Source organism: Diceros bicornis, chromosome 11 (assembly GCF_020826845.1).
Source record: "Diceros bicornis minor isolate mBicDic1 chromosome 11, mDicBic1.mat.cur, whole genome shotgun sequence".
NCBI classification, from domain to species: domain Eukaryota; kingdom Metazoa; phylum Chordata; class Mammalia; order Perissodactyla; family Rhinocerotidae; genus Diceros; species Diceros bicornis.
The window spans coordinates 64,796,187-64,824,010 of record NC_080750.1 but is presented as its reverse complement, the minus strand read 5'-3'; the positions used below and the strand labels follow the sequence as shown (position 1 = coordinate 64,824,010).

Sequence of the window (27,824 nt, the reverse complement as noted above, 5' to 3'; positions counted from 1 at the left end):
GAATTTGAGATCACGGATGTAGAATTCTGAGCGTTGAGTCTTGATGTATTATCTTTCTAAAACACAGAGGGGAATGTATCTCTGTTTGGCTTGAAAACCTCTATTTCAGGATGAAGTCTTTACTACTCATAGAACAGACGAAGCTCATCACAAGCTGACCCCATCCTACTTTTCCAGGCTATTATCTCATTTCTTCTTGTGAAGCCCATATTCTAACCACACTGAACCCTTCTCTATGCCCAGAATCCTCAAGGCTTTTCTCTACCTTCTGCCTTTGCACACAGTTCCCCTTGCATGAAATGCTGTTCCTCCTCTTCTCTGCCTTGCAAACTCCTGCCCATCTTCAAGACCTAATTCAGAGGGCACTTCCTCTGCCAAGTCTTTCCAGGCTCCTGCAAACAATACGGAGCACACCTTTATCTGTGCTTCCACAGTACTCTGCTCAGACATCCTATGGAATTTTACCACAAGTATATTGATTTATATGTCTCTTTCCCCAGTAGATTATAAACTCCTTGAAGTCAGAAACTATCGAATTCTTTACCCACAGTGCTAGCACATAATATTGCTTTTGTTGTCTTTGTTGTTGAGTTTTAAATGAATGACTGAGCTAATCCAGTGCTTCTCAAACGTTAATGTGCATTTGAATCACCTGGAGATCTTGTTAAAATTCAGATTCTGATTTAGTCTGAGGTGGGGTCTTAGGATTCTGCCTTTCTGACAAGCTCCCAAGTGATGCCTGTGCTGCTGGTTCATGGAACTAATGCAGAGTGTCTTTGCCCAAGTAAATAGCAGAAGTGGAGTAAAGATAACTGTTCCAATTCCACATTTATTGGGGCAGTGACTTGGAAAAATCCTCAATATGAACACTGGAGCCCTAAAAACGATAGCAGAAAATCATGCGGGAAGAGATGCTTAAAACACAGAATAAAGCAGGAGACCATTGTGGAGGCTAGTAGCTGACAAGACTGGGATGATACAGTTCTGTGACTTACGTTTTTTTTTTTTTTATATAATTTTTATTTATTTTTCCCCAAAGCCCCAGTAGATAGTTGTATGTCATAGTTGCACATCCTTCTAGTTGCTGTATGTGGGACGCGGCCTCAGCATGACTGGAGAAGCGGTGCGTCAGTGCGCGCCCGGGATCCGAACCTGGGCCGCCAGCAGCGGAGCACGCGCACTCAACTGCTAAGCCACAGGGCTGGCCCATTACATTTTAGAAAAGGAAAGGCTGGGCCAGCCCAGTGGTGCAAACATTTAAGTGTGCGCGCTCCACTGCGCGGCCCAGGATTCGCGGGTTCAGATCCCGGGCGCGCACTGAGGCACTGCTTGTGGAGCCATGCTGTGGCGGTGTCCCATATAAAGTAGAGGAAGATGGGCACGGATGTTAGCTCAGGGCCAGTCTTCCTCACAAAAAACAAAAAAAAGAAACGAAAAGGAAAGGCTGTTCCTTGATGGCAGCTGCTATGAGTCGGGACTGCAGTGAAGGATGTTCTCCGTGGAACGGGTGGAATGTCAGAAGTCGAGTTTAGGGGTTCACAAGAAGGGAGAGGGGCAGTGTTTATTCTCAGCAGAATGGCATTTCCACCAGTGCAGACAGGTGGGTGAGGGAATGGGAAAGCTGCATTCTAGGGGAAGGGAAGCCTCTGAAGAAAGGGGAGGTACTAGAATTTGACAAGGGATATTTCCTGATCTTAAGTTTTCAGGTTCAAAGCACAAAAATTCTCTTTTTCTTTTTTTAAACTCATAGGTGACAGAAAAAGTAGCACTAGTAAGCATTCTCTTTCCACGTATAGTCTCCCAGATCTGATAATACTAAGGATGGGTTCAGTAAACCTAGTTTCTTTTAAGTATTATTGTACAGAAGTAATATATGCCTTTTTAACATACGGAAAAAGGCAAAAATAAAGAAATGTTTGAATCTCCTCCCACTAATCCTCTTCCCCCACAATGAAGTAATCAATATTTACAGCCTGATGTGTTCTCTTCCAGTTTTTATCCATGCAAATTTATGTACCCATAGAGAGGAATTTTTCAAATTCCGTAATGGTATTTTCACGTGCACGTTATTCTGCAGATTTTCTCACTTAGCAATATGTCATAAACATCCCCCCAGGTCAATGGATAGAGCTCTAACTTATTTTTTTCTTAGTCATTTTTAAATAGCTGTGTATAAATACAGATGTCCCATAATTTGTTCTGCTATTCTCCTGTTGATGGACAATTGGGTAATTTCCAATTATTGCTACTATAAACAATATGACACACACAAAAAAGTCCTGTTGTTACCAGTGCCTCAATAACAGAACTCTGTGATTTCAACCAGCCATACATATCACAAGTAACTTAAATCAAGGACATCTTTTTTTTTCTTCTGGCTTCGGTAAGGACCTGGTGAGGCGACCCTGGCACTGACCATCAGGCACTCTGGCCACGCTGGCTCCCTGGGTACCACTGTCCAGCTAGCAGGGGCAGATGGGCCTGGGGGACCAAGAAAGGGGTGAGCCTAGCTGGGTGGGATCCTCTCGGGGGGGGGGCGGTCTCTGGGCCCAGGCAGGGGTGGGCACATCCAATTCTCCTCCCCTGGAGCGCAGGGGTATCAAGGACATCTTTTAATGAAGCATAGCAGTGGCTAGGCCTGTGCTATCCAATACAGTAGCCGCTAGTTGCATATAGCTATTTAAATTTAAGTTTGCTAAAATTAAAGCAAATTAAAATTCACTTCCTCAGTCACATTAGCCTCGTTTCAGAGTGCTCAGCAGCCACATGTGAGTAGTGGCTACACTATTGGACAGTACAGAACAGACCATTTCCATCCTCATAGAAAATTCCATTGGACAGCCTGGACTAGACATTCTCATGTTACATCCTAAAGACGAAAATATTTTTCAGTGTACTAGTGTTTTAATGAGAGCACGTTTTAAAAAGTACAAACTGTGTGTCTTCATCGGTTGCCTCTGCAGTTACTTCAATGAGAATCAATACCCAGATGAAGCAAAGAGAGAAGAAATTGCAAATGCTTGCAATGCAGTTATACAGAAGCCAGGTAAGGCAGCAAGCACCGCTGTGCTCTGTGGTGGAGCTCTGTGGTGGAGATCATCATTTAGGACACTAAATCTCCTCCGACTCACCCAATTGGGTGCTCTCAGCTCCGTCCGCGCTATCCTCCTGTGCATAGTCACTGCCCTGATCTGTTCAAACACTACTTCTTAGGGATGTGATTATGGTACTCCAAATCAAACGTTCACATGGGAAAGTTTCCGGGGAGCGTTCCTGCTTAAGATATGAGACCTTGAAATTGTTCTTTTTAAAGACTATAGGGATTTCTTTTTCCAAAAATATAGCGTAAATATATCAATTCCAAAATAATTTTAAAGTTTAGATTATTTAAGCAAGGCTTGTCAATGAAAAGATTAAGATAGTTGTGTTTTTCTTTTTTTTTTTACAATTGTTGTAAATTGTATAATTCTGTATTCCTGTTTAAAGAAAGAATTCTTCTTTGGAGTTGGCTTCTATCTCCTTCTCACATTGGGATGACTTCTGCTTAGCTAGGAAAAATTTAGAGTTATTCCATTCCTGAAGTCCTATGCAAGTCAACAACAGAGCCACTTAAACACTCATGTGTCTTTTCTTCTATGTGCTAAAATATTATTCCACATTTTATGGGTTTTGTCACCAAAAATCATTCTCATTTAAGATGATCCAGTTGATCTTCATTTGGCCAGTTAATTTGATTACCTTAATGGCTATATACAAAAGTATCAATGTTTTTAAATAAATAAACTGTAATTTATTCTCCCTTAGCTAGAAGCCAGACTTCTAGCAATCTAGATTCTACAAACTCAGCTCCGACAATATCTATACCCTTATTTCACACAAGCCAAAGTCCCAGCCCTAAAGCTGTGCAGGAACTCAGACTCTTCCTGGAAAACACCTTATCCCTATGTCATCCAGGCCCTAACCTGTTTTCTGGTTTCTCCATCCACTGTGGATTAAAATCTGAAACAGAAAAGAACAGGGGAGGAGGGAACGGTACAGGTGGGCCCTTGTTGGCAAGCATGGTGCTATCCATAAGAAGTCACATTTGACAGCAAAGATGACGATAAATCTAAAATGCAACCTGAATTGTGCTATGTGTTCCAGCATAGTTACAATAATGGATGGTCAGAGTGACCTTCAGTCTTCAAGAAAACATGGACAATATCCCCTGTCTTAAGACAGCAGGAAACTAGTTAATATAAGGCCTTAAAGATGTAAGTAAACTTCGGCTGTCTGGAAACTTGATGAAGAATAACATATTCATCTAGAATGATGCTATTAAATGAAGCCTCCATGTACTATCATGTGAACCTAGAACCCTAGTAGACTGACTTTGTGAAATTCTTTAAAATTGTATTTAATATTTATGTGGCTTTCTGAATTGAAGCATTTTATGTTATTGCTATTTGTGTATTTATTTATGTATTTGTTTATTCAGTAATAATTTGAGTGCATACATGGTACTAGGTAATGCTAAAAAAAAATTTCTCCCTGTCTCTGCTATTCTGGCAATAAATGCAATCATAAGAACTTTTAAAAAAGAAAAGTATTATCTCTTAAAACTAGTCTCAGATATAGATTATCTAAATTTTATTGGATACATTCACAGGCAAAAAACTGTCAGATCTGGAACGTGTTACCTCTCTGAAAGTATATAATTGGTTTGCTAACAGACGGAAGGAGATCAAGAGGAGAGCCAATATCGGTAATGTATCAGAGAGGCTGCTCTCTTTTTTGAAGCAGTTACAGACATTATGTTGATTTTAAGAGTGACTTGAGTTTAGAACTGCATGTCTAAATGATCCTAACTTTTAAACCTAACAAGAATTGCCCTTATGTTTTTGTTCATTATATTTTTAATAACCCAGTTAGTATTATTTACACTATTTGTATTGTAATAGTAATGGCATTATTATTTCTAAAACTCATTGTTCTTAGTGTTCTAGAATCTAGAACTAAACATGGCCCCTGACCAATTACTCCTGTGGTGCATATTAAAGATACTTGTAAGGTCTCGGGAAAGGGAATGTGATACCCCAAGCTTCTTTGTTATTACTGGGCTATGACTTAGATATTAAGAAACATCTGATTAATAGAATTGGAATGAAAGAGTCTCAATAGGCAGGGAACGTAGCAAAAGGCAGAGACTTAAAAAAAAGAGCATTTAAGAAATGTGAATTGATGAGATTGGGGTAGGTTTTGAGCTTTTAAAATTGTATTTCATTTATAAACTTACTCCCTCTTCATCATTACAATTCTCAAATGCTTTATAGAACCCCAAGACAGGAGGGCTGTTTAATTAGTTGGTAAGTATTTATGAAGCACCTAACAGTCAACTACTCAAATGTAGCACGCAGAGCAGCAGGGGCTCCAGAATGGCAAACGTTTTCCTCCCCTGGCCTATGTGTAGTTGAATTCCATCCATCTTCAATTTAAAAGAAATAAAACATAGAGCCATTTAGGTTATTTAATTACATTCTAATTTCCTCAACACAAAACTTAATTCAGTATTTAGGCCATTATGGTAATGTAACAGATAATTTAGGGATCTATTTGCTTTTTTCGAAGAAGCAGCAATCCTGGAGAGTCATGGGATAGATGTACAGAGTCCAGGAGGCCATTCCAACAGTGATGATGTCGACGGAAATGACTACTCAGAGCAGGTGAGCAGCCGAGCAGAGGTTCTTGGTTACAGAGTGGGTGGGTTAGTATGACAACTCAATTCTGTGGGTGCGTTTTGTATGGGGTGGGGGAGGGGAGACAGTCTAATGTCCCTCCACTCTGCTCATGTGTTTAGTTAGATTTTCCTGTAATTTGAAAGGAATGTGGTAAGATTCAGTTGTCCTGTTGAATTTGTGAGAAATTGTTATTCACCCACATGGATTTATTGTCATACAACAGGATACTTGGCAAGTACGCAATGGGGAGGAGGAGGAGGGAAGAAGTTCAGAGGGAGGCAGAGAAGCAGAGAAGGTAGAAGAAGAGAGGAGGATCTGACCCAAACAAGCAAGTTACACCATTCACCACACACACACTCAATGTTTGAGAAATACTAGGGGCTACTGGGTAGCTGTAATCCATGCCTAAACATGTATCAATGCAGCACACAGTGGAAGGTCCCACCCACTACGGCCCCATTGCAGTGGGAACCCTCGTGCCGAGATGGTTCTTCCAGAGTCTCTGGCACATTGACACACACATCCTCTCATAAATGCATGACTTCTCACCTCACCCTGACTTATTCTTCATTGCTTGGGGGAAAAAATATATTTAATTGTAGCCACTGGATGGAATAATTCAGTAACTGAGAATGTGGGAAATTTCCCCCCCAGCATATCCGTTGACAAATTGCATTAAAATTTTTATAGGATTTAAAATTCATTTCCATTTGGAATATGAAGAGAATATATGGTCTCTTCTCCTAGACTCCAGCAGGAAAACCTTGGCTCTTTCCTATGGTGTAACACCTTTTCTGGGTCCTTCAGCCAGCTCTTAAATGTAGTCCACTCTGTTCTTCCTTCTGCCCACCATTTTACAGCCTCTGTTTACCAGCTGGAGCGCAGACACTGCAAGAGTGCATGCAATTCCATACTGATCCCTTTTTAAACTCCAAAGACCAATTCTATGAAAATGAGAATGAAACAATGATGCCTGTACTTCCCAAGGGTTACCTTTTTCCCTTTAGGACTCCAAATCATAGCTCCACATTTACTTGAGAGAATGTTCTGTAAGTCTTTCTAATTGGAAACATTCCTGTTATTTTTCAATCTACCAATGTAGATGGATCATTTCCATCTTTTTTTCCAGATGCCCTAAGGGCAGCACATCCCATGCTTTTTTTCCGAAGGGACTTACCCTTTCCAAAGCTTTTTGATGCAGAGTTCCCCTGAAGATATGACAGGTGAGAAACTTACCCCTTATTTGTAACACCATCTTCAGTGCCTGTGAACATCCTGCAATGCCAGTTTCCCTCACAGCTTTATTGTGTAACACATTGAGCTGTGTGTGGAAGGAGAGCTTCACACTCCCTCTAAATAAGACACCTCCCGCTTCCCTCGCACAGCTACCTTACAACAGGGGAGCACCACACATTTTATCCCCTAGTCATTTCTGGCAGTCGTACTTTTGTCCTGTTGTAATTGAGAGTTTTTCCCCCCTGCCCCAGAAGTGCATTTTTATCCTTAAGATGTTGGTGTCTGTAGTTTTGTTTAGTTTTCTCAGTTCAAAAGAAAGCTACCATGGATTCTAAAAATCTCTTTGTAGGAGTACCAATCCAGAATTTAATAGCTCACTAGTATGCCTTCAATGACTAGTGCTATATTTGTTGCAAACTGGAATGATCCAGGTTCAATGATCATCATCAGCAATCTTTCTGATAGAAGCAATAAAATTCTCAGCAAGAAAAAATATTTTAGTGCTTTTTATTTGTTGAATCATAAAAATGTCAACCGGAAGTCTCTGGACCTATATCCATTCAGTGTCTACTTAAATACATTTCACCTCTACTCTCTCATGAGCCCCTCCCCCACTCTTCCTCCCATGAATGTTCTGCCTCTCCTTGCCCCAGCATGCCTTTCTGTGAGCTAGAGAATTTTCCAATCCACTAATAACATTTGTTTCTTATTTCTACACATCTAGGATGACAGCACTAGCCATAGTGACCACCAAGACCCCATCTCATTAGCTGTGGAAATGGCAGCAGTCAACCACACTATCTTGGCATTGGCCCGACAAGGAGCCAACGAAATCAAGACAGAGGCCCTGGATGACGACTGATCAGGGAGGGTTGAACACGAGAAGTTAACTTAGTTTAGACGTAGCACCTTAGCAGACTTTCCTCGGTCCTTAACATGTGTTCTTACAGTATAACTTGCAGTTTCTTGTATGTCAGTTAGCTGTTAGGGTCTTGTTCTGTGAAGATGGCATGGTGCCCTCAGCATTTGCATATACTCTCTCAGTATTAATTCCCAGTAAATAATAACCAACCAACCAACCAAACTTCCCTCTCCCAGCCCCTGAGGCTAGAAAATCTTGCTGCTCTGTCTTAGCATTCCAAGAAAGTGCTTCCAGGTATTTAGATAGCCCTCAGTTCTCAAATACTAGGCTACGTGTAAAACCTTGGGTACCTTTAGATTCTTGTAACACTAGTCTGTACTCCTTTTCCTTCCCCAAGACTGACAGGATACAAGCTGAGGTAGTGTGGCCCAGGGTTGACAGACACCATTTGGGGAATATCTGCAGAGTAAAAGGAACACTAGCATCCCCACCTCAATGTGGGAATAATTGATTTCCAGCTGCAATAAGCCGTGCCTCATAATAGTCACACTGTGGCTAGATTATACTTCTTTGGGTGCTGTGCTAAGAATGTCAGTGGATAAACTCGATCTCAGATTTTGGTTGATGTTAACATGCCTGACACAGACATCCTTTCCTCTCACAAGCTGTGTGTCTTAGCAGATAAAATACTGCCTTCTGCCTTTGGGACCATGAGTAAAACAAACAAAAAAAAGACAAAAACAAAAGTTATAAAAAATAAACAAAAAAAAACCCAGCTTGAGAGCATTGGAAAAAACGATGAGCTGAATGTCTAATGGATGTTAAGTCTAGTTTTCAGAACCACTATACATTACGTGGCACAGGTACGTGCCTGCCTGGAAAAGTGCTGGAGGTCATCACGGAAGCCACTTTGCCTCCTGTCTGTGGCCCCTTTCCCTGCTACCAAAAAAGTCTTTCAAGGATGGAGCTAAGGTCAAAAATGAGTGATTGGACTTCCAGTTATTTGTATCCGTTAACTGAAGCCCCCTCAATATGAGAGGTCGATAGAGGACTTTACAGTGGGATTATGCTGACTGACTATCACAAATGCAAATACTGTCCTAAATAGGAGCAGAAAAAAGCAGGGGATGTTTGCCACTTATGTGGTGGGTCTTCGAGATACAACGGGATGTGACTGCTTTGGTGTTCTCTTTACTCTGTCCTTGTAGAGATGTGAAAAGCTGTATTGCTACAGGCAATTTATTTAATAATTGGAAGCCATATTGATAATGGATGTGGTAATATTTGTACAGTTTAATCTACTTTAAGCAGCAGTAACTAATGGAATTTTTTTCCTTGATCACATATGTAGCACTTTTGTTACTTTTTAAAGATATTTATATTTGATAAATCTGTTTTTCATTTTGAGAACTCAAAATACCAAACAGTGAACTTGCGTTATAAAGTCACCCTGTGATCACCTTGGCATCTAGTAGCAAAATGATGAACTATTCATGCATCAAAAAAAAAAAATTACATCTGCTGGCCTGGTATGAAAATGATCTCTTGGCATCCTGATTAAATGACACCCTGTCACTGTGGCTAAGAGGAAACAGCCTTCAATGTAGCAGCGTAGGGTGCGTCTGAGAGAGGCTTAACTGCTGTATATTTTCTGCCTCGTTCCATCTCTCCTTTCTACGTACAATGAAGCCTTGTTTAAAGGGGAATACGGGGCTGACTATTAAGCAGGGCTTCTATCTTTCTGTCCATTACCTGAAAACCATTTCTAAGATGGAAGGAAGGCCCCATTTCCGCACCTCCCCACTCCTCCTCCCCCAGCAAATGTATTCAACTTAAAACCATTGAGAGCGAATGAGACTTACTAACCTTCTTCGTTTTTCCCTTTCTCGTTAGTGAGATTGAATATCCGCCAGTTTCTAGCTGGTCCAACGCCACTTACGGCGCATGCTGACGAGATCATCTCCTTATTTCTTAATACTGCTTATGTCAGTGTGAGGAAGCCTTTGAGAAGGCATGAAAATGCCACCTTATATGGGTCTGTGACTTTAAAGAGCTGTAGGCAGGACCTGGGCCTGCTCTTGTCCATGGATTTCAGGGGGAAAATGTATATACTTTTTCCAGCTTCCAAGAATTGAGGTAAAATGGAGTAGTCTTTTCTGTTTTACTGTATTACTTGAACCAACAAATTCAAGAGTAGCATTTGTTGTTCTCAGGAATGATCCCCCCCCCCGCTTACTTTCTTACTTGGTGTGTTTGACTTTTATTTCAATTAGGAAGATTGTGTTATCTTTCTTTCCTTTTATATTACTTGGGAGAAATATAACATTGTATCTTTCAATTTTGGTGGAATTTTGTCTGCTTATTCTCGGTTGAATCAGAAAGAAAAGGAGAGAAAAATACACTGTCTGACAAGCCACATCCATGATTTATTGTAAGAAGATTATTATAATTGATAGCTTCTCTATGATGTGATTGCTAGTATCATTTGTTCTTGCCGTTCTTTAAGACTCAAACTGTTAAGAAAGCTGTAGTTTCTGAAGAAATACAGTAATTGCCAGAGAAGAGCTAAAAGGTTTCATTGTTTTAAGACATTTAAAGAAGGAAAAAAGCTTCAGAGAATCAAGGAGAGTGAGTGTCCATGAAGGCAGTACCAGGCCCTATCTGGAAAAAGTGAAAGAAATGTGTCTACCAACGTATGATAGCATCTATTGAGTTCAGTAGGAACAGGAGGCAAGGATCTTTCACCCAGAATTATTCTTTTAATTAAAGAAGACTGCTGGCCTGCTCTTAAGAACCACTGCCTTACATACAACTTCTGCTTTTTCACCAAGAGTAAAATTTTAGTTCCTTGGGGCCTAGATTTAAATTTACCATTGGTGTTTTGTCACCAGGTTCTATTTCCTTATCTTGTCCAGGCTACCTTAGTTCTTTTAATGGCATATGGAGTTGCTACTGTCTAATTTGTAATATCTTTGGATAGTAAATTTTTTTCTTAAGCTTTTTCAGGTTTGAGAGATGGTATTAAAATAGAAACCCTAAACTGCTCTCTTACTGAAGGGAAAATAGCCCAGCTCTTAAAAACTCCCATTATGTACTTCTGGGTTGTTCTGTCCCTCTTCTCTCACTTCATGCTGTACTTTTTTCAGGCCCCCAAGGACTATTTCAGGGGTTGCTCCTTCGGGGTGAGGAAGACTAAAAGTGTGGGGTGGGGGAATCTTGCCAGCAGTTCATGTAACTTGTCTGTTATTTTTTTAAAGACATTTTTGTTGAATTACTGTGGTCACATGGGTAAACTTCCTCCCCTTCTTAAAACAGCCTTACAAAGGGACCTTTCAAAGATGGACCATCCTAATGAGATTTCTGCCAATCTGTTGATAACCCTAATAACAGGTGAAGGCCAGGCAGGGCAATACAGTACACTCTTTTCTGAGACCTTCCAGTGCCAGTCAGTACAAAATAGACATTTTGGTTTATTTCAGCAAAGCTTGTAATGTTGGAGTACCCCTTAAGGCAGTTTGCTTAACAATCTTGATACTTTAAGTAGTTGATAAGTGTGGTTGCCTTCCACTTACCTGTGGAATCTGTACAGTTCCCACACAATTGTCATTCAGTGGGACAGCCCCTCCCCACACATTCCCATATTCCTTCACAGGTAGAAGATCCTGGAACAGGAAGACCCCATTAAGGTACCTTTCACTCTAGCTCAGTAGAGGTGACCACTTAAAAAGACATCAGTGAGGAAGAAGCAGCTCATCAGTACTGAAGTGTGCAAATCCAGTACTCCAGTACCTGGTAGATTTATGATGGCAGGCAGTCCAGTGATCAACATTATCTCTGTTGGGGCAAGATATCCAGATATATTTTTACCTCAAAGGGGACAACTCATGAAGAGCTCGCTAATACAGTTGTTTCAGTTCTCTCTGTTTGACCTTTGTCTTTACAAACTTCTCTCTCTGATTCCAACCATCAGGCAACAAGTGTAAATAGACTCTCATTTCATCAGGAATCTCCACTCACATCCTCTCGTCTGTGAACAACTCCTCTTCCATTTTCCTCTGGGCTTCACCACTAAGGCCTCATCTTGAGCTGACTTCTTTGCTGGAATTTTTTTATCTTCTACAGCAGGCACAGTAGGTGGGTGTGGTCCACCTCTTCACACAAACACTCCTTCCTGTCTTGCAGCCCATCTTTTTGACCAGCTACATATTCCACTGACCAGCTACATTATCTCTGCCCACAACAGTGGAAATAATCCCTTTTTCATAAATGATCCCTCACCCCTGTCCTAAAAATGTGAACTTCAAGTCCTTACTCTCTCTTTGGTCTTCTGAAGGGTTTGGTTAGAAGCAGTCTTCCCATTTAACTCATGGCTCTGCCTTTTAAAAATTGCTTTTGTCTTTTTTTCAGATAACAACCAGAGCATTTTTTCCTCAATGAGTCTCAACAGATTCTTAGGCAATAATTTTTCTTGTTATTGATGACCTTGTGCTCGGTAGCACTCCACATTGAATAGTCCTGACCCTAAACATTGTGCGTTGGTTTTCTGTGTTAATCTCTGTCTGTGATTTAAATCTTATGTCAGAGTGATGACGGATTTTGTCATTTTGTTGTTGTGATTATTAGTAATGTTTTTACTACTGTATTCCTTGGGGCTGCATTGAGACCAGCCAAATCCATTTATAGCTTTACTGAGCCGGATTTGTTTTTGAAGATTTCCCAAGTGAAAGTTGGGCACATTGACCAGCTCCTGCTGGTGGTATCTTTGTGGGGTATAGGGGTGGGGGGTGGGGATACAGTGGGGCAGGGGTAGGAATTACATAAAACATTCCTTTTTGTGTGCTCTCTAAATAGCAAGGATGTTTACTCAGGATTTGGGGATCAGTTGTCAGCCATATTGAATTTGGCAAACTGAGCTGCATGCCCTGAAAACCCTCTTACTGTTTCTTAATTTCCATATTATCTAATTTACATTACCTAGTAATACCTAAATTATCCAGTTTAAAGGTATTGCACCATAATGAGAATGGAAGGTTTTCCCTGGGAGGCAACTATGAATGGCCAGGTTATCCTGTAAGGATTTCCCTAACAGTAACGTGCTGTCAAAGCAGAGGCCCTTTCTTTTTCTCTACTGCAGTCTCCTTCATTATATGCTCTTCTTTTCAAAAGATGACTATCACTTAAGAGGAAAGATTTCCTTAGCACTCTCAAGAGAACTACCATATTAAGGTGGTGGGAGGGCTTTTTAAATACATCAAGGCTACAAGTCCATTTTCTGATTACAGAGACTCCTCTCACAAATAGGTTATGTTCGGAAAGGCTGTTCTTAATTCTCTTTATTTGTAAGCTAAAAGTGATAAGCTACTGCTCTTGCCATCTTAGAGGGCTGATGGTTGACTCACTGATCTCTGAAGCGCAAATGTGTTCCTTTCTATGTACATTCAACAGCTGGAAGTTTATAAATTGAGAAGTTTCCATATCAGCTTTATTATTCTTTCCTGGTGGGGATGAGAAATAGCAGCAAAAAGAAAGATAATGATCTGAGAAATCCAGCTTCCTATGACATTGGTTTGCTTTTGTAATCAAGAGAGGAAGAAATATAGGAGAGAAGAGAGGGAAAATTTGGCTGCACCCAACAATCTTACATTCCCTTCTGACCGGCCCCTAAGGACATTGAGGATGCCCTTGGGACATCTTCGCCTTGGGAGTACAAATGTGTGTATCCCTGGACTTCATTTTTATCATTCTTCATATGACACTTGGGGCCAAGCAGTAAGCAGAACTAAATCTAGCTGATTGCATTCAAGTGAAATCTAACTAGCATTTTTACACCACTGACAGTTTACCACACACATTTCACACCCCTTATCTCATTAGCCAGCTCCCTAACAACAAACAGAAGGATACATCTGCAGGGGGGCTTTGCCTTTCTCTCCTGACGTCCCTTTTATTTGGCAAGTTTTCAGGTCGATTTACTCTAGTCTGGTCAGCAGTATCTTGCCCTCTGGTGGGTGTCTGAGTCCCACAGTGTAGCTGGTGTGGGGGCAGCAGTCAGGTGTGTGCTGGTGCCGTGGCTGCCGCATGCTAAGCTGAGGGACACGTGCACACAGCTTGGCTGGCACTTCAGACATCTTGGGATGCCGGCCCCCTTGACTCCATTTTCATTTTCTCTCTCTTTTAAATAAAAGTGGCTCTATACAGCCATAATTAACTCTCAAATTCGCACTGGTGTGCTGTGATCAAATGAAGGTTTGCCTGAATCCTTTCAAATTGTAACCATGGTAATTGAGGGGGGTGGCACAGAATGGATATATAAAAATATAGTGACAATTGTTCTGAATGACTGAATGTCCTCCTGACATGTAATTAGCTGTTTTAGCAAGATGTAGATTGGCATGGTCATAATTAAAAGGATTTCTGTCCTTTATGTAATTGAAAATGGCAGATCTCCCATTCCCTGTTCCCTTTTAGCACTAATGCTCCCAAGAACATTTGGAATAGCAACTCAGTAAACTGAAATAATGACATGGTGTTCATGTCCTCTCCTAAGTGAAAGAGAAGGATTTGGAGTTATTTCAGCTTCAAAATGGAAGCTTTTGATTATTGCTCCCCATTTGACTTCTAAATTATTTGAAACTTCTCTCTCATATCCAATTTCAGCCTGTTCCACCTTTGGCAGAAACTGCAGTCAGAATCTCAAACTGAGTCAACCACTGACAAGGCCTCCACAGTAGTCCCACTTGCTAACCAGCCAGAGTATTGTGTTGGCCTGACTTGAGGACATTTACTGCTTAACGAGCTCCCTAGAATTTTAAATTTTTCCTTGGTTACTTGATGCCATCACCATCAGAAAGTATTTATCAAACAGAGGTTTACACGTGAGTTAGAGTTTTCCTCATTGAAGCATATGATCTAGAGCAGACAACATGACACGAACACAAACATACATATGGGCTTTAAACAACTAGGTGGCATAAATGAAATACTGCTATTTGCGATGTCCTAAAGTTACTGGAGCAAAAGGACACACGTGAGTTTCTCCCAGGTTTTCTCACATCACCTACATGGCAATTACCTACTACTTCATGTCAGCAGCCTTTTGTTATCCTGAGTTTTCCCGATCATTCTGTGTCAGTGGGATTGTCTCCCTAGCCCTTCCAAATCCATGTTCTCTCCCTCCCGCTTGTCTTCCTTTCTTTTCCATCCATCCTGTCCCATTGAGCATCATGTGGTCTTGACACTTCACACGGTCCCCTGCCCATGAGGCCCACTGTTCTCACCCGGAGGCCTCACACTGGATGGGAGCTGCTGTGTCACTATCTGCCTTTTCTCTAGAATATGCTTTATTTGGTTTTTCTGTCACTTACATAAGTCTTTATTCAGTTATATGATCAAGAGTGAGTCTGCACGAATACCAGCACCCAACATAATGTCAAGTGGCCCTTCACAAGCTGCTGCATTCTCGTGAGGCTCGTAGCTGTGCTCGTGAGCCTGGCCCAGGAGCCCTTTCTTTCTTCAGGCCTGGACACTCCAGGATTGGTTAGTAGCCACTAAAGAAAATACAGCTCTTGCTTGTGCTCATGTTTTGCTGCTTACCTTCATACAAATCTTTTTCCCTTTCCACATATTAGAAGGAATCCTAACCCAAATGCTAGTTAAACTTCAGTTTCATGAAAATGCTGAGGTCGGCTGCTTCTTTGTAACTGTTTTCTCCCCCTACCCCAAACACACACATACAGAATTTGGGAAAAGGTTCTACCTTGGGGTTCTTTTATTTTTGTTCCCTTCAAAATACTTAGAATCAAATGGATAGCAGTTGGGCTAGATCAGGAAGAATAATGCCATAAAAGGTTTTTACTCAGTGCTTCTCTTCCTGTAAGATCTAAAAGCGACTTTCAGCCCCCAACCCCTGCACGCCTGCTTTCAGGATACACGTGCAGTCACTGAGGCTTTTCTGTGGGATCCTGTCAGTCTTCTGACAGTTGGAATGACCCCCAAAAGTAGAGTATCCCATCCTTTTTTTCCCAGCTGCTAAAAGATAACGTCTCCATTAGAATTGAGAATCTGTCTTAAGATTAGCGATTCGGAGACCTAACTGGATGAGTATAATTCTCTGATTTGTGAGATATGCATTAAAACAGCCAGCAGAACATTCTCATTATCTCCTTACCTTCAGAGAAAATAGAATTATCACTGCAGTTAAAACCTTCTAACACAATCTACTATTTTAGGGATCAAAGTATTAGATGTGCCGCTTCAGGGATGGTGCTACTTAAAAAGAACTAGAGTTGGCAAGACATTTCCCTTCCCAGGTATTTCCAGAGGCCAGTTTGGTGATTTAAAAAATGCTACATCATATATTCCTTTACCACCAGCAGCCCCCACTAAAAAGAAACAAAAAAGAAAGCCAACTCACCAAAATCAGTGAAAATATGGGTAGTGCTTACCCATGAAATACGTGTTTTTTGGAAGAAAACACCAGAAGTAAATTATTCTTACAAGAAACTAAAGATGTCATTCTAAATCATAATAGTACAACAGACCGACATCCAGACCTCCAGAGCATTCGAAGCTTGTGATAATAGCAGCTGACATTTATTGAGCATGTACTGTGTGCCAGGCTCTGTGCTGTTTTTACTGTCTCATTATTCTTGAAGATTCACAGGCCCTACACTGAGCAGAACCACCTTAATGGAGTCAAGTAAAATCTCCAGTCACTTCTTTCATCTTAGTCGGATGTTAATTGGAGAATGGGCCACACAGAGTCTGCCCAGTACTGCTCTGAGGGAAATCACTGCGTTGAACCTGTTCTGTTTTCTCATGGGACAGTGCTGGGTAATCCCCACCAGCACACTCACACTGCCATCATCTTTCTGTGCACTGAGTTCCCTCTGACACTGGACCAGCATTACCATGATGATCTGACACCAGAGCATCCCTTCCCCTTGGCTTTTCTCCTTGGTTAGTGATGGTGACAGAAACACAGTGAGGCTCAGTGGCTGTGATGAGAAACCTCTTGTTTTAAGTCCCCTGTCTCCAGGAAGCAAATGTGAAGGTCTTGCCTTTCACTGGGAAGAATATTATGGCTGTCTTATAGTCTGAGGTCTGAAGGGAACTAGAATTTACTAGCACTGTTGGGTGTAGTTCCAGTTAGTCGAGGTGGAGCATATTAAAATCTCTCACACTTTCTGTTTTCTCTCTATTCTGCTCTTCTAGTGTATTCTTAGTGCCTGTTACTTTTAGGCATCCTGCTTGTGTTTAGAAGTGTTTTGCTAAGCCATTCCAACTCATTTTGCAGTCCCTTCCATCATGTCATGAGAGGCAGTGATGTCAGGCTAGTACTTGTGGAGAAAGGAGGCTCTGGAATTCTGGTACTGTGTGAGTGCCTGCCCTGGGCTCTCTTTGGCTTCTCATGAGCCTTAAGTGGCCAGCAAGCAGCAGTTGCATGGAGACAGATCTAGATTTTGGCTCAGCATAAGAGCTTTCTAATAACGACAATCCAGCAAAGGAGCAAGCTGCCTTGGAGTTCATGTGGCAGCTCAGTGACTGTTGTCAGGGACATGGGCTCCAAGCTGACCTGAGGACTCAAGTAAGATTCTATTTTTCTCCTTCCCTCCCTCTCCAGCTCTTTTCCTCTCAAAAGTAAGTGGTTCTCCAGGGGCCAGCTCTGTTACTGTCTTTTCTGATCTCCTCTGTCATGTACTAGGCATCCTTGAGGCCCAAGAGAGTAGAAACCACCCCAGGGGCAAGGCCCCAGGTGGAGTGGCCCTGTGAGAGGGTCCACCAGATTGACTACTTGGGATTGAGGGCCCCTGTAATAGGCACCTTGTTTTATTAGCTGGCTAATGGGGTTTTTGATTATCCACTCCCCCCATCAAAAACCTCACCCTTGATGTGAAGGGAAGAAGGTATGCATGCCTTCACTTAGGTATTGATCCAGATTTGGTGGCATCTCTGCTGGTGGTTGGGTGCCATTGAAATTTCAGAATAGAGACATTAAGTCCTCCCTAGGAAGGAGCACGTGACTCTCTCCTACCAGTATGCATGACAGAGACGAGTCACAAAACCTGTGTTGCCTATATAACTTTTTCAACTTCCTATCACTTTCAGGTCAAATCTCAATCTCAGACTTGTTTTCTGGCTTCCTTTGAGCACAGAAACCTCTCCCTTTTTTTTGCTTTACTGGAACTAAGAGCCCAGCATAAACTTGTGAGGGTCATTTTTCCACTTCATCATTCATTGAAGCTATTAAATGGGAAACAAGACGACATTAGTGCTGTATTAATGTAAACAGCAGCCACTCTAGTGATATTACATTGAACTCTTGTTTTTATGCCAGATTCAGGAGATGGAGGGGGCAGTACATATATTAGTAGAGTGGATTGAATGAAGGTGCGAGAGCTCAGCTGTGGGCTCCTTTCAGGAGCATTGTTGTTAGTTATTATTTGCCTTGAAAACCACATTTCAATATGTTAGAGTCAGTGAACCCCTTAATCATGCATCTCTGAAAATGGGCACCATGAAACCAAAACCAAAGTTACTGGGGACGGGGTAGGGGGAGAGCTTCTCTTTTCAAGCATTGGCAGCTCTGGCAAGGCTTCTCTTTATTGCTCTCTGGTTTTGCCAGAACACTCCTCTCAGAAGGGCTTCCTCTTTTCCTGGTAGTTTTTCCTCACACTGATGGTAGAAAGCAAGTCTGTGCAGGTTGTGCCTCCCCCCAGTCCTGTGGCTGTGAGTCTAGAGCAGGCCGTCCCGACTCTCCCCGCACCTGCTCTCTGCCCCGTCCATTCGTCCTGGTCTGCAGAACCCAGAAAAAGAAAGGCCTCTGCTGGACCCAGCCCCAGTTTCTTCCGATTCACCCAGGCTGCAAAGTGGGATGCTGTCCCTGCCAGAAGATGCCAAGAACATCATAGTTGCCTCCCCCGGAAGAGCCCACAGCCTTCTCTGATTCCCCATGGGCTCCCCTCCCTTCCACAGCCATGGTCACGGTGGGTATGCAGTACCTTCTGACAATAAATTTCTATTTATGTTTTTTAAGTGCCTAAGCAAGTTACAGACCTCTGGAACCTGCCAGAGTTAGCCTGTGCCCTGCCCCCATCCCTTCCCGGCTCTGCACTTAGCCCTCAGGGGCGGGCATGGGTGGCTGCCCCTCTCCAGGGTCTCCACGTTCTGCAGGCAGAACAGCTGCAAGGACAAGCACGTGGGGCAAGTTGGTCATTGCCCCGTCAGGCTGGCTTGGTCACTCTTTCCTGTGCTGCTTTTCTAGGGGTGTTTCTGGTGGTGGGGTTATGGTCTTGGTTCACAGAGAATGTTAAGGAGCCTGCTTAGCGAAGTCTATAGCTACTGAATGAAGACGACAGGAGAGCAAGACAGCCTCAGAGCAGAATTCCGTCTGTCTCTGTCAGCAGCTGGAAAGTGCATCCAGATCCAAGAGGGCAGAGTCGGATAATCATTAAAAACTGATGATTCATTTGCCGTCATTAGTCACTGGAAGCCTGGCTGCCTCCTCGTCCTTTCTTCCTAGAGTTGAGGGATCAGGGTGTCGGCTCACAAGGGCTCAGAAAGGCCATCATCCGTAGGGAGTGAAGCAAGATCACAAGTGCGTCTTTGAAAATGAGTGTGAGATTATTTGTTTGCTCCTTTTTTGAAGTAATTTAAGTCTGACCTAAATTCGGGGCCTTCATTACGTGGTGGGTGTACACGGATTATTTTGTGACTGCACTCTGTTCACATCTCAGCACTAAGCAGCGCTCAGATGATTTGTTGGTGCATTAGAAGGTTTTGCATATGGAACAATCCATCCCAGGCACTTTATTTCCATTAATAATCCAGCATTTTTGTTCAAACAAGTAATAACCCAAGCTGGGCATTCACATCTAACACGTATGGGCGGATTTGCCAGAGGAAGTCTTCTGACTTAGATAGAGAAGGGAGGCGGGTTGATGCAAGTGATGAAGGGAAAAGACTGCCGTGGTGATAATGAAAGTCAGGCTTTTCTGGAGCGTGCTACACTAGCCTGGACTCGGGCAGCGAGCGCATTGGCACTCATTTCTCCAGATGCTCTTTTCTACAGGTTCTACAAGAGCTTGTCAATTACCCTGGTTGTAACTGAAGAGATGAATGTAAGCGAGAGAGTGCAGCGGACTAGGGAACGATCATGCAGTGCAGTTAGAGGCAGGAAGTTCTCTTCACTGGACTTGAACCCCCAGCGAGCACAGAGTGCTGGGGAATAATTCCCACTGTGGAACGATGTGCAGCTTTGTCTGTTCATCACAGGGGTGGGAACTAGCTGGCACAGCAAGTTATAAACCAGAAAGTGAGTTTGACAGTTGTAATTTGATAGATACCATGGACCAGATGCCTTGGGACTGCCTAAAAATCTTTAGCATCCACCAAATACTCGAGTACCTGCGACGGGCTATGTGGGATCCCTGCCACGTGGGTTTGGGGCAGAGCGCCCTCCCTGCCTTGGCCGTCGTGTGTCTTAGTCTTTGTGTTTCCCTTTGGTGTCTCCTGGTCTCTGTCCCCCATCTTGTGCACCATGTGTCCCTGAGGGGAGTCGCACCTGTGTCTGAGTCTGCTGTAAGGTGTTCAGTCTACCTCAAGGGGTCATCATGGTCAACTCTGTCCCATAGCAATCCTTCTGACATCGCCACACACACTGGAATGTATATCTGCCCCTGGCCCTGCCTTCCCAGTCAGTAACCTGACCCCATCTTTCCTGTGATCACCACAAACTCCTAGTGCAAATTGGATGCTGCTTTAAATGTGAAAACAATTGTTCAAAAGCTATAAAACCTGAATGAAAAAGCTAAAGCTGAATTTATAAGCCTTGTTGCATATGAGCCAAAAGTGCAAAAAGCTCTATATAATGAACTAACCTGCCACTCGTATAAATATAAATATATATAAATATATTAAAATCAGACTGTTCTACAAAATCGTGTATTTGTATTTTTGTGTACGTACAATTTTCTGCTAAGCAGAAGGAGGATGTAGTATAGGATGCTGTGAGAAGAGATTTGGTTTAATCCTATTTCTTTGTTACTTATTTTTGTTAACATCAGATGCCTGTCTTCGTCCTCTGTGTGTATGACACTGTTTGGAAAGCTGCAGTATCTCTCTTCCTTAGGTCCAGAGTCCATTAGAGAATGAAATTTGGGGTTTAGAGAGTTGTCTGGGCCACCAAACATGGTTAAGTGGACAGAGCTTAGCCCCATATTGCCCAGGAGCCAGTCGCGGTCCTGAGGCGGGACTGCGGGAGGACATGGGCTCTGGGAAGCAAAATCCCACTTCTAGAAATCAACTTACAAAACAAAAGATTGTCAGATCTTTCTAACAGAGACTCTCCACCGGGAGGGGACGCAGCACCTCTTGTCTCTGGGCCAGACGTTTGCCCAGGAAGCAGCAGGGGGCTCTCTGGCTGTATGGAGTGCCCAGCTGATTGGCTGTCCCTGGGCTCCCTGTCCCTCTTCTGAGTAGTTGCTGCCTTTTTCAGATCAGGTTACCAAAAGGCCTCCCCTCTGCTGAACTGCTGGCGTTTTAGCACCCAGACCGCCAGCCCGAGGTTCCTGAAGCATCTCACAACCCACTTTCCCGGTGCTAACACACAAGAGGGGGGTAAAGTGGCTGCCAGTAATGGCCAGAAACCAACCATCTGAGAGGCCAGGCCAGAAAACAGCTCCATGTGCCCAGGGCAGTTGGCCCTTTCACCCCGCCCCCCGCTGCCCACCCACCTCTCAGCCCCAAGGCAGCCCCTCTCAATGTGACCCTTCTCTAGGGAGAGTGATACTGCACCTTCACCTGTGGGACTCATATTTATAACAATGTGTAATGACTGTAGCAAAAAGCCCTTGTTTCTAGATGTAAATGGTCAAAGAAACAAGTGCTCTATTGTATTGATTAAAATAGTTCAAATGAGTCCTGTATCATTGTATCTCCTATTCTGGATTAGTGCCTTTTGGACAGTAGACTGTTCTGTAATTAAAATGTAGTATACTGCTTTTTTGTACAGTTTTGTTTTAATAAAACTTTTTTTTAATTTGTGTTTATTTTAGTATTGTACCTATTAGAGAATAAAATGTATAACTGAACGAAGACTGGCCGGGATTTCTTTGGGTAAGAACAGTCATTTGGGAAGTGCCCTGACACTCACAAAGGGTGCGCGGGGGCGGGGGGTGGGCACATTCTGTTTTGAATATCAGTCCCTTTGTGCTTTACAAAGGATTGGTGTGCCCAGAGACCCGAGAACGCCTGAAGAGGTCAAGGTGACAGTGAACCACTACCTGGCCAAGAGGAGCGCCAGCACTCAGGAAAGCCCCCAAACGTGTCCACTTCTGACTCCCACCAGTGCTCTATCTCGGGGCTGCCTCGGGTTCTCTCTTAGACCCAGGAGAGCTTCCCCGCCCAATGGTCCCCTCACTGCGGGCACCAGCTTTCCCAGCCTGCCTTCTCGCTTCCCACCATTCTTGCCACATCCTAACACTACTAGGATCCTAGCAGCTTCTCTACCACTAGGACCACAGCCTTTTACTTTACTGTGCTGAGCAGCGGAAATTCCATGCACCTTCACTCTCCCACTCCAGGCCATATCCACCTCATTTTCTTAAAAGAGCCATGTTTCCTGGGGCTTCACCTTTAGCAGTAAAAAACAAAATGAAAGAACACTGAAGCTTCATTGTTTGTGTTTCAAGGCATCCAATGGTTGGGATCAAATTCTAAGACAGGACTCGAGGACAAAATGCCCAGGCTCCCCTCTCAAAAGACTCAGATTGATTTACTTTCCCCTTCTCAGAGAAAACCTGAGAAGTAAATGGTCTCTTGCTGTCTTCTCATTATACATAATTAGGAAAGACTATCCAAAATTCAAAGCTGCCCCTAAACCCTGTCTAAGTTGCCAAGTGGAGGTAGGCAGGAGATGGGGGTGGGGGATACCGAGGACCATCCCCACTCCACACTCCTCTCTTTGGGCCAAAATTGCTCTTTCTCGTTCCATCCTTCACGCCCTGCCTAGAAGTCTTCCCCACCTGCCCAGAAACACTGCCCCCTCCACCTTCATCTCCGAGTCTTCCAAACACACTTGCCTGAACTTCCTCAACCCTTAAAGCCTCTGGGGCCCCTCCCACAGGCACCATGCACTCCAGATCCACCCGATTGTGTGCCTCGTCAGGACTGCTTGCCTGCACTGTACACCACACAAGGCCCGGCACAGGACAGGTACACAGATGTTCACTGAGTGAATGAATGAACTAAATGTGACACAGCCACTAGAGCCCATTTTGGAGTCTAAGCAACCAGAAAAACCCTCAGCCTCAAGCAAAGATCTCATTGAGTTGCAAGAGAGTATGTAGCAGCTCGAAAAATGAGATGTATCCTAGGAGCTAGATCAATTCTACAATCAGACTCCTGCCTCAGAGCAGGGAAGCTCCGGGCTGCCAAAATTTCTGTCATCATTTGGCAGTGCTTACCTCTGAGACAACTCTTCGGCACTTAAGAATATAAACAAGTAAGTCCTGCTAAAATGTGCTCTGACTGATGGCCACCTCCAATCAGCCCTCCAAGTGGCTGCAGCCCTACATTTGTGAGTACTTATATCAGACGAAGGCCGAGTGGTTCACTGACGCAGGGAAGAAAACAGATTTACGCAGGGCCACCAGCGAGTCAGCGTCCTTGTGGAAATGGCGCACTGGGCTGACTGCCTCCCTCACTGGAGCTGTGACCACAAGGAGGACCCTGCAGGCAATCTCAGAAGACGCCTGCTTATCTTCCCAGGTCAGGTGGTCTGGGCCCCCCATCCCCAGTGCTGCTGCAAACCCACGCTGGACCACAGCTGGGTGCCACATCTTGAGGATGCTGGTCTCATGGGCAAGTGGGGCCCAACAAATAACATCGGGCCCCACAGGCTGCAGGGATCTGACCCGGCCCTGTCAGCATCCACAGCTATACTCCTCCCCCCACCAACATCTTGTTGCAGAACCTTCGAGGGTCAACCCATCTGTGCGGCAGTGGAAAGAAGTCCTCTGCTCCCCAGTTGGGGGGTCTGGCGTAAGGCCAATCATGCAGGTCAAGGCAGACAGTGGAGCCATGGCCTTAGAGCTGGGACATCCTTGCTCCAGAGAGTGGTCTGTCCCTAGGACACCCCCACTTCCCTGGCCAGCTGTCTCCCAGTTGGCCCAGAAGCTCCAATTACCTCAGGTCTAGGGCCACCAGAAAGTTTCTATTGGCTTTTGGCTCAAGTAAGAGGTCTCAACTAAGGGGTGTAAGACGCCACGGAACCAACAGGAGGACCTCCCTGGTTCTTTAGTCCAAATCACAAAGAGTAAAGGGCTGAGGAGGTGTGCTCGGGGGACCTGCTGCTTCCCTGAACCTCCCTCTTCTAGCCTCGATCTTGAAAAGCTCACCTTGATCACTCAGAACCAGGCCACCTCTTGGCCTGTGGGACAATCTAGAATGAGGCCCAACACTCCTGTGGCAGGGTGGGGAGGGGAAAGCAACAAGACTTGACCTCAGATGTAGGCAAGAAATCATCTGGTTTTATTTAGAAGCTGCTGGTCATATGATGGAAGGCATATATGGTACAAAATTACAGAGGTTTAGTTCATTATACAATACAAATCATTAAGTCTATACAATTCATTACACAGTCTTTGGATTTTTTTAACACCCATTTCATGTGTAGCAAATCAGTATACTCCCCTGATCAAAATCTCTTCTTCACATGTGAACTCATCATATTTACAGAACTCAGCACATAGAGAAGATTTTCCAATACTCTCCCAACACAATTAGTGTCAGCAGCCAGGCAGAAGGCATGATGGACTTCACTGAGAGAAAGATGCATGTGGGGACAATCGAGTCAGTGTCTTAGGCATAAAACACAGGCTGCACTACTGGTCCCCAGAGGTAAGACACGACAGACAGGCAGGTGGCCGCCCTGGGAGCTGACGGCACCACGAGACGAGGGCCCACAGGCGGGCAAATGGGGCTAATCTCAGCCAGGAAAATAAATAGCCATGAACTTCTAGTCAGTTTCACATATATACAGCTTCACTTTAGGCCAAGAGGAGAAAATGTAAGAAGTAACGGGGGATCTAAACACCTCTAAGCCTTTCAAACTCTTCAACCGTCCCGTTCACAGCTCAAGTCTCTCACTAAACACACAAGGCCCTTCACGCCGGCCACACCCACTGGCCGTGTTTTCTTGCCGTCCTGCTCCCTCTGGCTGGGCATCCACAACAGCCACCCCCCACCGCCCACCAAAGTCCCCTGGGGTTTGGGGTCGGTGGTGACTGTGCGTGTGCAGAGTGTGAGGCAGAGGCCCAGGAGGGTCCTGCCCGAGCCTGACATAGGCCTGGGGGCGCTCATCTGGCGCCTGGAGCCACAGACTGCACTATGGAGGCATCCCTTTCCTGGCCCCAGCATCCACACAGCCCATGCTGTCATACCAAATCCCAGAGCCTTGGAACCTGCTACGAACCCCATCTCGAATCCTAATGCTGACACTTTATTTAAAATTAGGTCTGTTTATTAGTAAGGTGAGAACAGGAGACAGATGAAATGGAGCCCCTCCCTCGACCTGCTACCCTAACAGGACTCTGGAGCCCACACCTTCGGCCAATTACTGGGTTGTGGGGACTGCCTGGGCTTATGGCTTTAGTGACCAGATCTACTGCATGTCACCGCTGTTCCAGTCACAGGTTACCACTGGTGTGCGCTGAGAAGCCAGAGTAAAAACGCTAAGACTGGAGCAGCGCAGGCTTCCTTCAAACACACACTGCTCACCACCTAGAAAGAGCAGCGCTCCCCTGAGCTCCCAGGAAGCCGGCGGCGAGCAGGAGAGCGACGCTGTGCTATGAGCTTCCTGCGGACACCCTGCCCGACCCGTCACATGCTGGCCCTGAAGGGATGTGTAGGTTGTGGAGCAAGAAAGACAGGAAGGTCAGGACTGCAAACCCGCGCCCTTGCAAGGATCCAGCATGGCCTCCCACCCCCACGCTGTCCTTCCAGAGACTGCCTCCCCTGCCCTCGTGGGTCCCAGGATGTCCATGGGGCCAGAGCCGGGTCAGCAGGGCCAGGTCAACCGTGCTGTGTTCTGACAGCGATGCTGAGGGACGAGGAAGCCTGCGTGGCTAGGCCACCCTCTCCCAGCACAGGACAAGCCCATGTGTTGACCTCCTGGGAACAGCTCACCAAGAATACCAAGAGGACAACGTCTCCCCTCTAACACCCCACCAGGACGGGCCCCGAACACGCTTCATTCGAAGAAAGCCCAGGCAGAGTGACAGCTACCATGCTGGAGAGCAGCGACAGCGCTTGCCTCCCCGGAGAAACAGCCACCTTTCCACACACCGGGCACGAGCGCCACCCCTGCAGGAGCAGCTGAAGGCCACGGACACCGGGCCCGGCCCGGCCAGCTCCGCTCAGCTGCTCTGGAGTCTCGGGCGCTCGCTGCAGCCCAGGCCGAGGGGCCGCCAGGGGCCCTGAGGAAACGCGGCTTCCTGGGAGCAGACGGGCGGGGCCGCCGCGGGGCGGCAGGGCGGGGGTGGGGGTGGGGGGGGGGTGGCGATCACAGGCAAAGCAAACAGGCAAGATTTAAAAAGCAGGCCCAGGGGAGAGGGAAGCTGTGCTGGGCTGCCCGAGGCGGAGAGGGTGGGAGACAGAGAAGAAGCTGGTCCCGAAACCTCCTCGCCTGCAGGAAAGCACGCCCAGCTCTTCCACTGTGCCTGCAGCTCCAGCTAATAAAAACCCACTCAGGTCAGTAATTCCATTAGTCTATTCTATTCTAATTGAACCAAATGATAAAACGAGAGCACAACATCCCCCACTGACCTTCCAAGGCGGTTCTATGGAAGCTTGTTGACACCACGTTACAGGGCAAATGGGCTCCAACAAGTGCTTTGCTAATAAGGATCAGGAACCCCCCCCAAACCACCTTCCGTTCCTACAGCGTTGCTCTCCAAGAGCTCAGTGCAGGACTTCCTGCCCCTGGGCAGGTCACCTGAGACTGTGGGAAGAGCTACTCCCCTCAGAGAAGGGAAGCAAACTGACGACGGTGGACACAGAGAAAACTCTCCAACGGAAAAGGCTTTATGGAGAACTTGTGTGCTGGGAAGGAGGGTGAGTAGAAAAGCAGAGCACAGAATTGACAGCACTTAATTCAGGGACACACACCCAGCAGGTGTTCCCCAAAATGCCAGCCAAAAACAGAAAGGAACTAAAAGTAGGGCCTGCCTGAGACGGCGGGGTCGCAGGCCCACGATGCCCCTGCCAGGAAGGGGACAGGGTCCTCCCGGCCGGCCCTCTCGGAGGGCAGACCGGGCCGCCGGGACTGGAGAAACAAAAAGACACCTACCTCCCAGGCCAGGGCTGCTGGGTGGGCGAGGATGGACACCAGAGGCGGCTGTTGGGGGAACTGAGCTCGGAGGCCCTGCCGGGGAGCCCTGGCCAGCCAGCGGCCCGCAGAGCGCTGGGCTAAATGAACATGACCTAGCAGAGCCTCTGAGCCGCCGGGCCGTCTGCTCCCTGTGCCGTGCCGGGCCAGGGCCGGGGCGGTGGGGAGGGGGCCATGGTGCTCCGAGGAGTGACTGGCTGGGGCTTCGCCGGGACAAGGGAGCCCGGGCTGCGAGTCAGAAGCTGACACTTCTGTAAACTGGAAAAAAGTCACTGAACTTTCCTTGGTTTTAGCCTGTTCTCTGTGAGAAGACCCCTCCAGCTCTCAAACCGTGCCTATTTGCTGAGACAAAGCTAAAAGGGGTGTGCTCTTAAATGCCTGGCCCTGTCCTCCTGTCTGGAAATGACAGCCCCACAGCTCTGGGCGGGTTGAGGTCTCATCAGCGACCCTGGGGTGGGATGGTGGCCAGGCCAGCACAAGCTGTGTCACCGATTCCATCCCAGCCTGCAGTTTATCCAGCCTGGGGAGAGGGGCAGCAGGGGCAGCTAACCCCGCAAACAGCTGCCCGTCTGGCAGGCAGACCCGAGGCAGCGGGCCGGCCTCCCGGAGGGTGGGATCCTCC

The 27,824-nt window shown here is 45.4% G+C and overlaps 1 protein-coding gene across 9 annotated transcripts in view; it reads left to right on the top strand.

Moving 5' to 3' along the window:
- The window catches only part of HMBOX1 (homeobox containing 1), a 111,992-nt gene extending 101,839 nt beyond the window's left edge, over positions 1–10,153 (top strand). Inside the window, exons 7-11 of one of the 9 annotated variants that reach the window (XM_058550420.1) lie at positions 2,964–3,046; positions 4,649–4,744; positions 5,614–5,702; positions 5,941–6,012; positions 7,678–10,153. In XM_058550420.1, coding sequence (XP_058406403.1) covers positions 2,964–3,046; positions 4,649–4,744; positions 5,614–5,702; positions 5,941–6,012; positions 7,678–7,815 — 478 coding nt within the window. In that variant the 3' untranslated portion in view covers positions 7,816–10,153. Of the gene's footprint in view, positions 1–2,963; positions 3,047–4,648; positions 4,745–5,607; positions 5,703–5,940; positions 6,046–7,677 lie in introns of all 9 variants that reach the window. The other 8 variants (XM_058550419.1, XM_058550418.1, XM_058550427.1 and 5 more) reach the window with 8 other exon arrangements.
- The last annotated feature ends 17,671 nt before the right edge of the window (positions 10,154–27,824 follow it).